We start from the raw sequence: 18,881 nt of genomic DNA, 5'->3' as shown, positions 1-18,881 counted from the left end.
CGACTCAAATCATCACCATACACACCCTGTAACCTTCTTTGTAATGGACAAAAACAGCATCAGGCTCACTGATTTCCGTCCACCAACTTAAACTAAAGACAGTTGCAGCAACCCTTGTTTCTCTTCCGTTCTCATAGCTAGTCACAGAAATAACTATCTTGAACCCTTGTACACAACCGCAAGTCACGACTCCACTACAGCATCACTGACAACAACTTTCCCATTCTTCTACCTTGTCTTCTTTCACAATGCACATCACAATTCATACTCAAGCTCTGTGTTGCTTCTCTTGGGATTTCTCAGTGTCTCCCATAGTTGCAGCAGCAACAGTTCTCGGCATCCATCCTGCCAATCCCTGGCAGCAGCATCTCCTTAGCAATAGCATCAGTTTCTCCATGTTTTCTTGTTTAACACATGAGAACAAGTCGTTCAGGCATAGAAACGAACATCTTGTGTGCACAACCCAGTGGTCATGAGTCAAATAATCATCTTCTACACTCTCCATTTCCCTGCACAATTGAAATCTGATGCAAACCCATGTCGTTAACACACTCAGACTCATATACATCCATCAATTCAGCCATACAATTACCACAAAATCACTTCCTAGCTGCACGGACAGAGAAGAGTCAGAGTTGTTCTCTCTCGGCTCTTTTGAGTATAAATTCTACTTGAACTTCTACAAATCGAACAACCCAACTTCTTACTTCATCTTGAGCTCCTAATTCTTCAAGAATATCCACCAAAACCCATTGTAACAGCATCCTCAAATCCCCTTTTCGTCAACTGGTTTTCGGTCACAATTTCACCCAAAATCCATCAATCATTCATCATTTACATATCACCAGCTCTGCATCCTTCTTGGTCTCTGAACTCCATCAATTCCTCATGATTCGTACCACAACTGACAGCAGCAATCTCACCTACTCAGCTGTAGTTAAGGCTTAACTTCCCAGACAGAAACTTACCAAAACTCTCAACTCGAACACCAGAACCATGTCCTTGCTGAACGGCCAAAATAGCCATGGCCTGAGCTCCGGCAAACTAACCTTCTTGGCAGATGAGCGTCTGGTCTTTGAGTCCTCCGGCAATTGGTTTTCACTCTCATCTCCTGTTTCTGCTAGTGAATTGGAGATTCTCGATTTGGTTTCTATAGAGACCTAATTTCTTTCCATCTTGATGTACATGTGTGACTCCCTTGGGGTGAAGTTCACTGACAAATTGAAGTCCAATTCTTCTACTGAGTGTAGAAATTTTTGAGATAATGTTATTTAGGCCAATGATAAATGGCTGACTACCCATGACTGCCACCACACAAGTTCTATTTTGGTATAACCAAATTGAAACTACGATGGGACCAAGTCTTGGAAATTTTCCTGATATAAAACATTTAAGAGAAAAAAATTAGTGACGCTTCTCCTTCCTTTTCACAACTTCAAGCCATTGTACCTGAAAACATAGAAAAGATGTGTAATATACAAAATTCAAGAAAACTAATAAGAAAAGTGTATGAAATCGTTATCGTAATTGGGTGTTTTAGACACCTATGAAATTCCCCCACACTTAGTCTTTGCTAGTCCTCGAGCAAACTAAACTAATCTAATATACAGCAACTCCGTTTCGTCGAGGCTACGGTTACTTTTAGCGGAATGTAACAAGCCTTTGAACCTCTAGGCGTCCCTAATGGACGAGTTATAATCTCGTGAGGGCTTACTAGAGATATACCCACAAAACCTATACTCCAACTCATAGTTAATTTTGAAAAATAGAGAATAGAGAATAAACACTAAACAAGCTATTTAGTTGGCATCTAATCCCGACTCAGCTAATATATATACCTCATCGTCAAGAGAAAATTCCATCTACTTAGAAAGGCTAGTGTTCATTCTAAATTTTTCAAAAATCTCTAAAAGTCGGAGTTTTGCCTACATCAAATTTTGTTTTTTATGGAACCCTTCCCCCACACTTAAACATGACATTGTCCTCATAGGAAAATGGACTCTAATGTATGATTCAAGACAGGGAATTCCTAATATGATGCAAGCATGATAAAATTCAAGAAAAACTAAAAACGAAAAAAAAAAATGAAAAGTAAGAAATACGATACAAGTGGGTTGCCTCCCACTAAGCGATTGGTTTAAAGTCGTCAGCCCGACTTACTACTTGCACGCATCCTTAGCCAGCGTCAACCTCCTCAACAGCAAAGCAGGAATACACATCACTCGGGTACCTCATCGCCTCAAAGATGTTGAAGCGTACGACCTCCCCATCAAAGTGCCTTCGTAGACATCAATCTTAGTTTTAGAAGTTCTCATAAATGGTCTACCCAGCAGCAAAGGTGTAGACGAGGATAAATTTTCATCATTCATATCAAGAACATAGAAGTCCACCGGAACTATAAGCTCATTAACCTGCACCAAAACATCCTCAACAACCCCTTTCGGATAAACATTAGATCTATCGGCAAATTCTATAACTACGCCGGTACTTTTGAGAGGAGCAAGATTTAAGGATTCATAAATTGAAGCAGGCATAATATTAATGGATGCACCTAAATCTAGCAAAGCTTTTGTAAACCTTGTCTTAGCAATTGTACAAGGTACGGTGAAACTACCGGGATATTTTAATTTAGGTGTGAGTTTCCTTAGAAGATACGCCGTAGCGTTTTCCCCCATACTCATTACTTCGTTACCGGTTAATTTGTGTTTGTTGGTGCACAATTCTTTCAAGAACTTTGCGTAGCGAGGAACTTGCCTTATCGCTTAAAGGAGTGGTATGTTCACTTGAATGTTCTTGAATATCTCATAAATTTCTTTGTATAGCGTCTCCTTCTTTGATTTTGCAAACCTATTAGGAAAAGGTGGAGTGACATTAGTAGACACAAGAGGTTTAGAGTGAGAGTTTGTTACCAGATCAGCCTTATTAGGGGCTGTTTCGTCTACTTCTTGGTCTAAAACAGGTTCATTAGCATCCGGTGATGTTGCCGTTTGCTTAACTTGCTTCCCACTTCTTAGCTCAATAGCATTGACATTCTCCTTATGGTTCAGCGGTTGCGAAGGAAGCTTTCCAGACCCTTGTGCTTTGAGTAGATTTATATCATTAGCCAATTGACTAACTTGGTTTTGCACATCTCTCATAGCCATCTCGTATTTCAGTTGGAATTTGTTGAACCCTTGCATTGACTTCGAAATCTCTTGCATCCCTTGCATCATAAGAGTGAATTTCTCATCCACACTTGTGCCTTGAGTTTCGTGTTGTGGTCTTTGCATGAATTGGTAGTCACCTTGTTGATTGAAAGTAGGATTTGCTGCAACTTGCTTGTTGGCGTAACTGAAATTTGGATGATCTCGCCTACCCGGATTGTATGTGTTGAAGTATGGATCATACCTTGGCCTTTGATGATTTTGGAACATAGCATTTGCGTGCTCCATATTGCCTTCATATGATGGAACAATCACTGCAGAAATTTGTTGCATCATCCTCTCCATATTACGCATCCTTTGTTCCATATGAGAAGTTTCACCAACCTCATTAACCTTCTTGACAAGTGTTTCTGCTCGGGAGGAAAATTGCTGCGAATTGGATGCCATATTCTCAATCAAAGTTCTTGCTTGTGCGAGTGTCTTGTCAACTAAAGCTCCACCACTTGCAGCATCGATCATTGTCCTATCATTTAATAAGAGTCCTTCATAGAAATATTGGATGATAAGTTGCTCCGTGATTTGGTGATGTGGACAACTTTGACATAATCTCTTGCATCGCTCCCAATACTCATACAAAGTCTCACCTGCCATTTGAACAATGCCACGTATCTCTTTTCTGATTTTTGCTACCTTGGATGCGGGAAAGTACTTCTCAAGAAAGAGTTTCTTCATACCGGTCCATGTAGTAATACTACCTGCTGGGAGACTGTAAAACCACTCCTTGGCCATATCCATAAGAGAAAATGGGAATGCTCTAAGCATAGCGTTATCGGTTTCAACGTCCTTTGGTTTCACACTTACAAGTACCATGTGGAATTCTTGAAGATGACGATTTGGATCTTCCCCCGCCAAACCATGGAACTTGGGCAATGAGTTGCGCAAAGTTGGTTTCAACTCAATTTCTTCGTCAAATTGAATGCACAAAAATTGAGTGTTCAATTGTGGTGAGGCGAGGTCCTTGAGTGTTGCCATAACTACTTGTTCTTCCTCTACGTCCGAATCTGCGAATTCGCTTGATGTTGAAGGAAGAAGCGGAGTGTTAACCGGTCGAAATAAGTCCTTTAGTTGAGTGTCGGATCGAAGACAGATACCAATAGGACTTGGTCTGCCCTCTTTAAGCATTCACCAAAGATATAGTACCTGAAAATAGAATTCTCAAAAATTGTATTAGTAATCTAAAAGTGAAACAAAAAGCAAAAAGCAAAAAGAATAGCTAAAAAGAAAAATAACAACTTAATACTACCACTGCCTCCCCGTCAGCGGCGCCAATTTTGATGAGGTTGTCAACCTATCAATAATAATTCTCTTATGCTACACAATTCTATAAAGAAGTAGTGAGACAAGTTGAGTTCGTATCCACAGGGAGGTGTGAGTTTTAAGTTATTACTTGTAACAAATTGATATTGTTGAAAGAAAAAAATTCTGAAAATTGCAAAGTTTGTAATTCAATTTATGAGATGGAATTGACTAGAGATTCATTCGTCACTACCAAACAAGATATTATTAATCATACAAGTTCCACTTTCAATAAATTTCGATTGTCAACAACTTTTAGACAAGTTATAAGCTCAACTAATCTTTGGATTCCTTAATTCACCGCATAAAATAAGTTCTCTAGCGGATTCTAATCAAATGAACCACCTAAAATAAGCTCTCTAGGTGTAATTCAAGCAATTGATAAATTTGTGAATCAAGTTGCTCCTAGCCACATGTTCATAAGCTCGACACGTTAACCTAGGGTTATCTTTTACACACTATTGCATACAAAATCCCTTTGCAACAAATAGTACACCGCTACTTATGTAAAGATTACTCTAACAATTACGGATCAAAGTTCTCAATACTAGCATTAGAGTTGCATACGAGTTACCTAATTGCGCACTTAGATACCAAGCATACTTCTCATGGTCATATAAACGGTAAAAGATAATCAACAAAAGATATTATCGGAAGAATAACTTGTATAAACTTGATTAATAAAACATGTTCGAGGAGTTTTGAAATCCTCCCTAATCAATAAAGCTATTAGCTGCTCATGTTCTTAATAGTAAAACACATGGCTCAAAAGAGGTTCAGAAAAGCAAACAGTTGAGATGGAAATCCTGGCAGCAAACCAAGTTGCTGTTGATAATGCTCAGGTTCAGAATTCTGTGCCGTCCTTCAGTGGTAAAATAGATCGTTTTTTCTTCTGTTTCTGCGCCTCCCTTATATATCTTCTCTGCGCCTCCCAATCTCAGCCGTTAAACTCCCACAACTGACGGCAAATATAGCATCTGCTGGCTGTTTTCACGGACCCAAACTCTATTCGAAACTGGTACCCACGACTTCAAAATCAAATACTAGCCAATGCCAGACACACAGCACTCACTGCTCACAGAGCCATGGCTCATAGCTGCACAAAACTAGCACCGAACTGGTAGTTTCCTCCCTACTTCATTGCTGCCAATACTCGACTCAAATCATCACCATACACACCCTGTAACCTTCTTTGTAATGGACAAAAACAGCATCAGGCTCACTGATTTCCGTCCACCAACTTAAACTAAAGACAGTTGCAGCAACCCTTGTTTCTCTTCCGTTCTCATAGCTAGTCACAGAAATAACTATCTTGAACCCTTGTACACAGCCGCAAGTCACGACTCCACTACAGCATCACTGACAACAACTTTCCCATTCTTCTACCTTGTCTTCTTTCACAATGCACATCACAATTCATACTCAAGCTCTGTGTTGCTTCTCTTGGGCTTTCTCAGTGTTTCCCATAGTTGCAGCAGCAACAGTTCTCGGCATCCATCCTGCCAATCCCTGGCAGCAGCATCTCCTTAGCAATAGCATTAGTTTCTCCATGTTTTCTTGTTTAACACATGAGAACCAGTCGTTCAGGCATTGAAACGAACATCTTGTGTGCACAACCCAGTGGTGTATTCATGAGTCAAATAATCATCTTCTACACTCTCCATTTCCCTGCACAATTGAAATCTGATGCAAACCCATGTCGTTAACACACTCAGACTCATATACATCCATCAATTCAGCCATACAATTACCACAAAATCACTTCCTAGATGCACGGACAGAGAAGAGTCAGAGTTGTTCTCTCTCGGCTCTTTTGAGTATAAATTCTACTTGAACTTCTACAAATCGAACAACCCAACTTCTGACTTCATCTTGAGCTCCTAATTCTTCAAGAATATCCACCAAAACCCATTGTAACAGCAGCCTCAAATCCCCTTTTCGTGTACTGGTTTTCGGTCACAATTTCACCCAAAATCCATCAATCATGCATCATTTACATATCACCAGCTCTGCCTCCTTCTTGGTCTCTGAACTCCATCAATTCCTCATGATTCGTACCACAACTGACAGCAGCAATCTCACCTATTCAGCTGTAGTTCAGGCTTAACTTCCCAGACAGAAACTTACCAAAACTCTCAACTCGAACACCAGAACCATGTCCTTGTTGAACGGCCAAAATAGCCATGGCCTGAGCTCCGGCAAACTAACCTTCTTGGCAGATGAGCGTTTGGTCTTTGAGTCCTCCGACAATTGGTTTTCACTCTCATCTCCTGTTTCTGCTAGTGAATTGGAGATTCTCGATTTGGTTTCTATAGAGACCTAATTTCTTTCCATCTTGAATGTACATGTGTGACTCCCTTGGGGTGAAGTTCACTGACAAATTGAAGTCCAATTCTTCTACAGAGTGTAGAAATTTGTGAGATAATGTTATTTAGGCCCATGATAAATGGCTGACTACCCATGACTGCCACCACACAAGTTCTATTTTGGTATAACCAAATTGAAATTATGATGGGACCATGTCTTGGGAATTTTTCTGATATAAAACATTTAAGAGAAAGAAGTTAGTGACGCTTTTCCTTCCTTTTCACAACTTCAAGCTATTGTACCTGAAAACATAGAAAAGATGTGTAATATACAAAATTTCAAGAAAACTAATAAGAAAAGTGTATGAAATCGTTATCGTAATTGGGTGTTTTAGACACCTATCATTAACCTGTAGGGTTTTTGAAAAACCTAAGGTTAAAGGAGAATCGACTCTTGTCGCAACTAGTATCACACAGGAGGTGTGGGGATTATGTTTCCCAGTTGGTAGAGTTCTCCCTTATATAGTCTTCAAATCAGGGTTTGCAATCAATGCTACCTTGGTAACAAAGCATTCAATATTCACCGTTAGATGAAAACTTGATTAGACTCAAGCTAATATCTTTCAACCGTTAGATCGAACTTAGCTTGTTACACACAAATGGAAAGTGACTTCATTTAGATATGAGTAACCGTACCTAAACGTGTGCACCTTGTTGGCTCAACAATAGTTAACCGAAATTAGACATATGAACACTTTCATATCAACCTTATTCATCTTACCCATAACTAGTTCAAATGACTCAAATGAAACTAGTTCTAGAGTTGTTCAATTGTTTATATTTTCATAGAAGTATACAAGACACAATTGAAGCAAAATCGATTTTGATTCACACGAATCAATTCATGAACATTATAGCCACGGTTTGCAAAAGATTGTATTCCTTAATATATAAATGTATTAGTTCATGAACAAACCGATTTTATAACATAACCTACTCAAGTATGCAAACGGGTACGCATACCTAAGTGGCTGGACTAAGTTTGGGTTCGCCAGTATGCGAATGGATACGCATACCTCCAAACTCAGTTGAATTTCCGGACAAGAACTTTACGCCAGTACGCATACGGGTAAGCATACTAAGTTCCCGGACTTTCATCAACCAACCAGTACGCATACGAGTATGCATACTATGGTTCACGGACTTGGAATATCATGCAACAGTTTAGCATACAAGTAAGCATACTTTGATATATCCAATCATGCTTAATTATTCTCAACTCTCATTTCAATCATCGAAACATTCTTAGAAGATGAAAATAGTTGTCTTACATAAATTATTAGCTTCAAAGCAATTTTCAAGCGATCGAATAATCAATACGAAACATTCCGAGTCTACATCAAATGATTGTCTTACACAAATCATGTAAGATGTTACCATGCGATTTTCACATGATCATCTTTTGAATTTTGTCAAGAATATAAGATGAACTTGGTTAAAGCGAAAGCTTACCAACACATATTTCGAGAAATATGTAAGCGAGTTAACTCAGATCGAAATATTAAACGTGTATAATCGAAGTCTATATAGCTATACGACTTTTGTCTCAAATAGGAGATTGAGTATATAGACTTTTGAGTGATAGATGAGTTCAAGTCTCCACATAACTTCTGTTGATGAAGCTCCACAAGCTCCCCTTAGTAGTTCTTCGTATTCAATCGATGAACACCGTGAAGTCCAATGCTCAATTACACTTACTATCCTAATCCGAGACTTAGCTATAAGTAGACTAGAAATCAAGACTTATAATTTTGGCAACTAAACTTGACAAACAAGCTTGAGATAGCAAAGCTTGCGAGTTCGACCGATTAGTGCTCTAACAATCTCCCATTTTGTCAATTTTAGTGACAAAACTATCAATACATATGAATTACAAAATAAATAAACTTTGTAGCTTCTCATCCAAATGCTTGATTTCCCTGGTTCTTCAACATTACTGGAAATCTTCGTCACTTCCAAGTACTCCAGTGATTCTGAACTTGTTCAACTCAACATCATAGTTGTTGAAGATCCGCATCTATAACAATGTATACAAACAAGATGTTTTCGTATTGTTATACAATGTCATAGTATTATTACACAACATCAAAGTCCAATTATATTACAACTTTGACAACAATACTATGATGATATGTATAACTCCCCCTTAGTCAATACTTCATCTCATACGAAAACCACTCCCCCTTACATAATGATCCGTAAACCATAAGTATTTGTAGTGTGAACTATATATTAACTCTCCCCCTTTTTGTCAATATAAGTTGGAAAAGGTACGAAACTAGTGGGATCATAATGAAACTCTCATAGAGATTCTTCATGACTAAAAGAAAACATATCAACTTTGTTTAGATGCAATCATATAGTCGAAACTAAATGCATTCATCAAAGAGTTCATAAAGATACAAGAAAACTCCTACAATATTCCACAGCCTCACTCCCCGCAAAGATTTGGCAATTAAGCACAAGTTCAAAAAGAACTCTCCCCCATAAAATGTCATTCCCGAATGAACAACAAGAGCGACCTTACTTTTGCAAGAAAAGAAGGATTTCTTTGGACATTAACAAATTACATGAATTTGTATCCAGAAAACTCAATTAAATTAACCACAAGTGAACCTATGATTAATTTAATCGGAAATGCTCAACATAAGAGATCTTACGGATCCACACAATACTTTCACATAGAAGTGGATCAGGGAAAGATCAATACTGCGGAATGTTCAAAGATTCATTTTTGTTTTATCAATATTTGCATAATGATATCATAGACTTAATCTTTGTAATAGAAAGTTCATCCTGTCTTCCATCAATATTTGCATAATAACACAATAGGCTTAACTTTTGACAAATATGGGACAATCATAGTTCACGGATGCAAACACACATATCCCATAATAATTTTTGCAATATATAAAACCAATAAAGATTAATACTGCAAAATCATCTTCCAAATAAACTTTAGAATTTAAATAAATAAATCTAAAAACATTGCAAGATGAAAATTGTTGGCAATATCTACGTGTACTCACAATAATTGCTATTCCAAACTCTAGTTATCCTTCTTAAAACACAAGAATAAATTCTCATAAGAAGTTTCCTAGACATTAATAACTTTGAAAAATTATTTATCGTCCCCGAACTCCTTGTCGTCAACAGCCATTGGAACATAAGGTTCTTGAAGAAATGAGTCAATTTCAACAAACCTTCTTGATTGATGCCGAACCGGGGCCTTCTGAATTTCAAAAGTCCTAAAAACAATAGCCTTTATTTTCGGTACCTCCTTTCTTGTTTCCTTCAACTCTTCAAGAACACTAAAACTGAAGATTTGAAGGAACAACCCTTGGTTTTCTCACATTCCTCCTTTTTCTTTTCAAAGTTGAAGGTTCAGGAGATTTATCTTTTTCCATCATGATTGATGGCTTAAAAATCATATTAACATCTTTCCCATCAGAAGACATAATGCTTAGAGTCTCCATAAGTATGAGATTGTGAGAGGAATTCTCAAATCAGGCTCAATAAGCGATCTTGTGATAAAAAGAGTTTTTCAGAGAAGGAAAAAGGAATGTAGGGTTGCAGAACCTTTATACAAAAGAAGATTCACGTACGCACAATTCCCAACCCTAAAGAAGGCAGAATTGTCGATTTTAACCCACTTTTATTGATCAAATAGGGAAAGCCCTTTCAATATCAATTAGATATGAAAAGATGGAAGAATTCCAAACATGCGAAAAAACAAAAAGAAAAAGAAAAACACAACAAAACAAAACAAAACAAAAAATCTTTTCTTAAAGCCTGAAGTGCGCAATTTCTTGTCTCTTTTGAACCAGTCACTTGAGACAAGATACACCAACAACATAATTAAGTTGTGCTGGGGTGAAAAATAATTTGTCCACCATAACCTTCTTGAATGGAGTTCTTAGAACCCTGTTTCACAGATTGTTTAGACCGTATTTTTCTCTAGTGGTCTAATCTTTTCTTTGGAAATTAACTTCTTTGGAGAATAGATGAGTTTAGATACCTCAAACGACTTCTGAACAAGTTTGAGCTTGTTTGCTAATCGATTTACTCTCCGTTGAAGTTTATTGACATATATTATTTTATATTTGTACTTGTAACACATAGAGAGTTCATGACCAGTAAAAGTACAATAAGAACATGTCAATGTGGAGGACGGTTCAGACACCATACCTGAGCATGTTGCTAAACAAAATGAGGTACCTGAAACATGTGAAATAGAATTTTCAGTAGACAAGGAAAAATCCATTTTCTCCTCCATAGTGGTCGACGAGGTTTCTCTAGGAAGAATATCAAGATTGATGTATGTATTGCTACAATTATTAAAATCAATATTTTCACTAAGAAGTGCAACACTTGGATTTTCATATTCATCTGAATCATAGTGATCAGACATCACATCAAGAGTTGCAGCAAGACCTTTGTTCCCAGTGTATTTTCTACGATTTGCAGCAAGACCTCTGTTTTTAGTAGGGGCACGGTCGTGAGTTTTGACTGTTAACCTGGGTTATCTCTGATGAACCGTTTACTTCTATTCAATAGAAGATCTCTAAAGTTTCTAGTGATCAGTCTCAATAGGATCAACTTCAGAGTGGCCAACACTTTTACTTTTATCAAATAATTTAGTGTTTTTTTGTGCTTTGAAATCAATATCCTTCTCAGATTTGGATGTATGCTCATGATCAAAGATCTTTAACTTCCGAACCAGCGTATTTCTGGATAAAGTACTAAGGTTATTTCCTTAATGATGGCATGTTTCTTAGAATCGTATTTGGCTGGCAACGATCTGAGAATTTTCATCAAAATGTCCTTTTGAAGAATAGTCTTACCCAATGCAAAACGTGCATTAACAACTTCAGACACTTTGTGATTAAACTCATCAAATGAATCTTCATCAGCCATACGACGGTTTTCTCAATCATAATTTAGGTTTTGAAGCCTAACTTCCTTTTCAGAGGTATTCCCTTCGAATACAGTTTCTAATATATCCCACGCATCTTTAGACCGAGTGAACGTAGTCACATGGTGTTGAAGATCTTGGGTAATGGCATGAATGCTAGCATTTAAATCGTTATAATTTTGCTTTGCAGCGAGAATCTCATTAGGTTCATATCTACCAATATCCTTTTGCAATAGGGATATTGTCTATTGTAACCATTGGATGATCATAGCCATTAACAACATAAACCCATAATTGAAAATCACGCACTTGAAGAAAGGCACACATAACAATTTTCCACCATAAGTAATTTGAGCCATCGAAGACTGGTGGTACGTTTACTGAGATAGCACTTCTGTCCATAGAGTCAAATTGCTACAAACACAAACTTATAAGGTCTTAAACGTGTTTGCCTGCTCTGATACCAATTGAAAAAGCGGGGGTCTAACAACCTCACCCAATATTTCATTTAGGCAATCTGTATGGACTAACTCTAATATAATTCTGGGAGCACCAACTAATAAAGCGAGCTCAATCAAGAAATATATCCAAGAATTGTATCTCTGTTTCACAATGTAATCAGCAAATCAAACAAATAGTAATCCGCGAGCATGATTGTTATGTGAAACAACTTGAACGGTACCAAAGACCAATGTTCAAGTGTCAATCAATTTATATCAATAACCAAAGGTTGGATTATCTAATTGATTGAACTATGCACAACCTGTGATATTTCAATTACTCCCTCTGTTTCAAAAAGAGCGCCCTCTATTCCATTTTCGTCAGTTTCAGAATTGTGTCCAACTTCTGTCTATAGTCTTGTTTTTCCAATGAACGCTCTATAATAACCTTCAATTTATTATATTCATTTTTAATGAGACATAATCTAAAATATTAAAGGAATTTATATAATTAAGGAAACAAATATATCCTTCATTCCTTTTAAAAGACAATATATTTGGCTCCTACAATTAAATTCCTTATAGAGCTTATACTCCATAAATTCGATATCTTTTAATTTTCCTTTTTTATTTCTTATTTACAATCCTATAAACAATTTTAGACAGTTTTTAATACTTGCATTTTTATTAACATAAAATAGGTAAATAATTAAAAAGACAGTCCGCTTTGACTTTTTCTATGGTCTCCTTAATATTTTGACAAAGTCAAAGCGGACTGCCTTTTTGACACGGAGGGAGTAATGCGGAAAAGAAATAACACATACACCAGAAAAAATTTTAACGAGGGAACCGCAAATGCAGAAAAATCCCGGGACCTAGTCCAGATTTGAACACCACACTGTAGCCGCTACTGACAGTAGCCTTGATTCCCTTAGTTGATCTCACCCACAACTAAGAGTTGCTACGACCCAAAGTCGAAGACTTATAAACAAATCTGTCTCCCACAGATAAGTTTATTCTGATAAATAAATCTGTCTCCTACAGAAATACCTACGAAGTTTTTGTTCCGTCTTTTGATAAATCAAGGTGAACAGGAACCAATTGATAATCCGGTCTTGTACTCCGAAGAGCAGCCTATAAATATCAATCACCTCATAATAACTTAACTATGGTAGTATTAGAATTTATTGTGGAATCACAACGAATGAGACGAAAAGCTTTGTAATTACTTTTTATATCTTACCTATCGAAGATAAATCTCGAGTAAATCTTAGAGAAGATAGTACTCAATACGATAAAACAAGTAAGATCAGAAAACGCAACTACAGAGAAAATAGTTGGGTCTAGCTTCACGAATCCCAAATGAAGTCTTCAAGTCGTTAACCTATAATAATTTTAGAAAAACCTAGGTTAAAGGAAAATCGACTCTAGTTGCAATTAGGACACAGGAAAGTTTCGGGATTAGGTTTTCCAGTTGCTAGAGTTCTCCCTTATATAATCTTTCAAATCAGGGTTTGCTCTCAATCAAAGCTAAGATATCTTAGTAATAAAGCATTCAATATTCACCGTTAGATGAAAACCTGATTTAAGATTCAACCTAAGTGTTAGAGCACTTCTCGGTCAAAATCGCATGCGTTGTTATCTCAAGCATGTTTGTCAATGTTAGTGATCAAAACTATAAGTCTTGATTTCTAGTCCCTTATAGCTAAGTCTCAGACTAGGATAGTAAGTGTAGTTGAGCTCAAGGACTTCATGGCGATTCATCATACAAGTAGAAGATCTACTCAAGGAACCGGTGGAACTTCTCGACAAAAAGGTATGTGGAGACTTGAACTTATCTATCACTCAAAAGTCTATCTATTTTATCTCCTACTCTTTGAGACAAAAGTCGTATGTTATATATATAGACTAGATCATACACATTTGGTATTTCGAGTCGAGTGTACCTCGCCTATCTATATCTCGAAATATGTGTTGGTAATCTTTTCGCTTCGACCAAGTTTATCTTTACCTAGTGACGAAAGTCATGAATGTTTCAATCACTTTGAAAATTGCTTTGACGAGAAATAGTGTAACAACTATATAACGTCCTCTAAGAATGTTTCAATGATTGGAATGAGAGTTTAGATTACATAACCAATGGATTCCTTGAACAGAAGTTTTCGAACTTTGTTGATCAAGAGAACCGGAAGTATGACAAGTGCCAAGTCCGCGAACTCAGTGCGCGAACTGCCGAAGTTCTCAAACCCAAGAATTTCTGCTGGAGTTGACAAACTACTTGCGTGAGCCCGGTCTGCGAACCGGCGTAGTTCTCGAACCCGAGAATTTCTGCTGGAGTTTGTAACCTCTATCCGGTGTATTAAGCCCGCGAACCTAGTCTGCGAACTTGAGAAGGTTATATATCTAAAGATGATTTCTGTACTTAATCTTAAAAGACTAAGGAATGCATTTGCAAACCGTGTCTATTAAAGTTCATGAACCGATTCGAGTGAATCAAATCATCTTTGCTTCAATTGTGTCTTGTGTAGTTACATAAGATTTCCTTGCAATTGAACAACTCTCTTAACTAGTTCATTTGAGTCAATTGAACTAGTTATGGTGAAGAAGAACATGGTTGGTATGAAACGCTCATATGGTTAACCTCTTTAGGTAGACTATTGTTGAACCAACAATGTACACGTTTGGGTGTGGTTAACAAAACTAGAAGCGTACATTCATTTGTGTATGACAAGCTAAGTTTTCAACCTAACGGTTGAGAAATATTAGCTTGAATCTAAATCAGGTTTTCATCTAACGGTGAATATTGATTGCTTTGTAACTAAGGCAAAACCCTGATTTGAAGACTATATAAAGGAGACATTTAGCATTGAGAAAACTAATCCCCACACATCCGTGTGATACTAGTTTCTCTGCTAGAGTCGATTCTCCTTTAACCTTTGGTTTTCTTCTTCTAAAACCAGGTTAACGACCTAAAGACTTCATTGGGATTGTGAAGCCAGACCGATACTACGTTTATCGTAGTTGTGTGATCTGATCTTGCATCTTCTATCGTCACAGTACAATCATATTGATTGTCTTGAGATCGTGAGAGTTCTCCGATAGGCAAGATATAAAAAGTAATCACAAACACCTTCGTCTCATTGTTTGTGATTCCACGACATCTTGTTTCGCTACCATACGATTAAGATTATTGTGAGGTGATTGATTAATCTAGGCTTTTCTTCGAGAATATAAGACCGGATTATCAATTGGTTCCTGTTCACCTTGATTATTATTAAAAGACAGAATAAAAACTTTTAAGGTTTTTCTGTGGGAGACAGCTTGATCCTTTGATAAACTTTTCTGTGTGAGACAGACTTGTTTATTGTTAAAGCCTGCTATTTTGGGTCGTAGCAACTCTTAGTTGTGGGTGAGACAGCTAAGGGAATCAAGTGCACAGTATCCTGCTGGGATCAAAGGCGTAGGGAGTACAACTGTACCTTGGATCAGTCGGAGACTGATTGGGGTTCAACTATAGTCCAGTAAGAAGTTAGCTTGGAGTAGGCTAGTGTCTGTAGCGGCTTAATACAGTGTGTATTCAATCTGGACTAGGTCCCGGGGTTTTTCTGCATTTTCGGTTTCCTCGTTAACAAAATTCTGGTATCTGTGTTATTTATATTTCCGCATTATATTTGTTTATATAATTGAAATAATACAGGTTGTGCGTTTGAATCAATCAATTGGAAATCCGACCTTTGGTTGTTGATTGATATTGATTGATCCTTGGACATTGGTCTTTGGTACCGTCCAAGTTACTCCTTGTGTTTGATTAGGACTTGTTGATTTCTATTAGCTTGAGTAAATCAAAACAAGAGAGAGATATTCACTCGTTGAAATACTTTTAATTGATTGAGTCTTGTTGATTCTCTTGAAAGTATATTCGAGTTTGTCCATACAGATTGCTAAGCGAAACATTGGGTGGTGTTATTAGACCCCCGCTTTTTCAATTGGTATCAGAGCAGGCAAACACGTTTAAGACCTTACAAGTCTGTGTTTATAGCGATCTGACTCTATGGACAGAGGTGTTATCTCCATTAATGTACCACCAGTCTTCGATGTCTCTAATTACTTATGGTGGAAAATTTCTATGCGGGCTTTTCTTTAAGCACGTGATTTTCAATCATGGGTATATGTTTTTAATGGCTATGATGCTCCCGTTGTGGTAGTTGGAGATGTAAACGTTCCCAAACCTATTGGTGAATACACCCTTGCTGAGATAAATGCTGCAAAGCAAAATTCCGACGGTTTGAATGCTATCATACATGCCATTACCCCAAATCTTCAACACCATGTGTCTAATTGCACTAGGTCTAAAGATGCTTGGGATATCTTAGAAACCGTATTTGAAGGTAACTCAAGTGAAAAGGAATCCAGGCTTCAAAACCTTAATTCCGATTGGGAGAACCTTCGTATGGCATAGGAAGATAATACATTTGATGAGTTTAATCACAAAGTGTCTGAAATTGTTAATGCATCTTTTGCATTGGGTAAGACTATTCCTGAAAAGAACATTGTGATGAAAATTCTCAGATCGGTGCCATCTAGATACGAGTCTAAGAAGCATGCCATCATTGAGGGAAATAACCTTGATAATCGTTGAGGGAAAGCTAAAGATCTTTGATCGTGAGCATACATCCAAAATCGGAAAGGATGTTTCCTTTAAAGCACAGAAGAACGCTAAATTACTTGATAAGAGTAAAAGTGTTTATGTCTTTGAGGATGATCAGTCTGAGGGTGATTTTTCAGATGAAGATCTTGATAAATCAGTCTCCTTGATCACAAGACAGTTTAGGGATCTTCTATTGAAGATAAGTAAACGGTTTTCAAGAGACAAACCTAGGTTATCGGATAAACCTCACAATCGTGTTCCTCCTAAAAACAGGGATGCTGACGAGGATGATGACGAGGATATGCCAAAGTTCTTTAAGTGTAAAGGTTTTGGTCATTTTGCAAACGAGTGCCCAAGTCGTAGAAAATACAGTGGGAACAAAGGTCTTGCTGTAACACTTGAAGAGATGTCTGAGATCTATGATTCTGATGAAGATAGGAAATCAAGTGTCGGTCTTCTATGTGAAAACATTGATTTTGATAACTGTAGCAATACATATATCAATCTTGATGGTTTCAGTGAAGATAAGAAGCTAATCATGCTGGAAGAATCAATTGACCCAACCTTTAGAAACCATGTCTGTAATGTTTCATGATCTACCGTGTGTTTAGCTGCTGTTGCACCACAGATGCCTGATTATTATCCAAGATTAACGTGCTCGTTTTGTTCTCAGAAGGGTAATGAACTATCAAGATGTTACAAGTACAAACATCAATTGAGGCACGCCAACAAACTTCAACGAAGAGCAAATCAGTTAGCAAGGAAGCTTAAACTTGTCAGAAGACTGTTGAGGTATGTAGGATTTTATCTTCGTCTAAGAAGTTAGTTTCCAAAGACAAAACAAGACCATTTGAGAAGAAAGTATGGTCAAATCACTTTGACAGACAGAAGTCAGAGGATTCCTCTCATGAGGAAAATGGTGGACAAATCATTGTTCACCACAACACAAATTAATTGTGTTGATTGGTAAACCTTGTCTCATGTGCCTGTTCAAAAGAGACAAGGTTGTGAACACACAGGCTTTAGGAAAAGTTTTCTTAGGTTTATTCTTTTCTGTCTATCAAATAAAAGGAAGGGTTACTTTCGACAATTCTACTTGTTATAGGGTTTAGAGTTGGACGTCCACGAACCTGTTTAAAGGTTTCGAACCCTACATTCCTTTTCCCTCTTTGATATTCTTTATATTCCAAGACTTCTTGTTGAGATTGTGAATTCCAAACACAAAAATCAGTTGGTTATAGTTTTTCTCATAAGCATCATGTCTTTGGATGGAAAGGATGTCAACATGATTGTTAAGCCATCAATCAAGGAAAAAGAAAACTCTCCAGTAATTCCGTCCTTGAAAAGAAAAAGGAGGAATACAAGAAAGCCAAGGGCTGTCCCTTCTAACTCTCATAAATTTTCCGATGTTCTTGATGATTTGAAGGAGGTAAGAAAGGAGATTCGTGATATAAAAGCTTATGTTTTAAGATCTTTGGAAATTCATAAAGCCCTGGTTCGACATCATCAACCTAGACGGTTTGTTGATATTAACTCTTATCTTCACGAACCTTATGTACCAATGGTTGTTGACAACAAGGAGTTCGGGAATGATAAAGAATTTCTCAAAGACATTGTTGCCTAGTATATCTTCTTTTTGTCTTAGTTGGAAGAATAACTAGTGCTTTGAATAGCGATGATTGTGACCACAAATAGCTATTATTTTCATCTTCTTGTTTTTAGGTTTTTTGGTTTAAAATTCTAAAACTATTTGGAGGATGATGTTTTGCAATATTTTTGATTTTGTTATATTTCAACTTGTTATGTGTTTACGTCCGTGAACTTTGTTGTCCCATATTTTTTGTCAAAAGTAAAGTCGTTCACGATCGGTATTCATGTATTGGTTTAAGAATGAATAGACTTTTGACATATACAAAAGTTAAGCCTATATTGTCAACCCTTGACGGAAGATAGTTTAAAATCTTTTGTATCCAAGGATTATTGCTATTGTATATGCTTGTGCAAAATAATGAA

At 37.1% G+C, this 18,881-nt stretch overlaps 1 protein-coding gene across 1 annotated transcript; it reads right to left on the bottom strand.

Annotated features, from left to right (window-relative positions):
• Nucleotides 1-2,762: 2,762 nt before the first annotated feature.
• Nucleotides 2,763-4,175, bottom strand: LOC113279364. The gene has a single exon (XM_026528057.1). The coding sequence runs from the start codon at nucleotides 4,173-4,175 to the stop codon at nucleotides 2,763-2,765; it is 1,413 nt and encodes a 470-aa protein (XP_026383842.1).
• Between the last annotated feature and the right edge of the window lie 14,706 nt (nucleotides 4,176-18,881).

The sequence above is a fragment of the Papaver somniferum genome, chromosome 5, assembly GCF_003573695.1.
Source record: "Papaver somniferum cultivar HN1 chromosome 5, ASM357369v1, whole genome shotgun sequence".
Classification (NCBI taxonomy): domain Eukaryota; kingdom Viridiplantae; phylum Streptophyta; class Magnoliopsida; order Ranunculales; family Papaveraceae; genus Papaver; species Papaver somniferum.
Note: the sequence above shows the minus strand (reverse complement) of the source record. Positions and strands in the feature narration are given on the sequence as shown.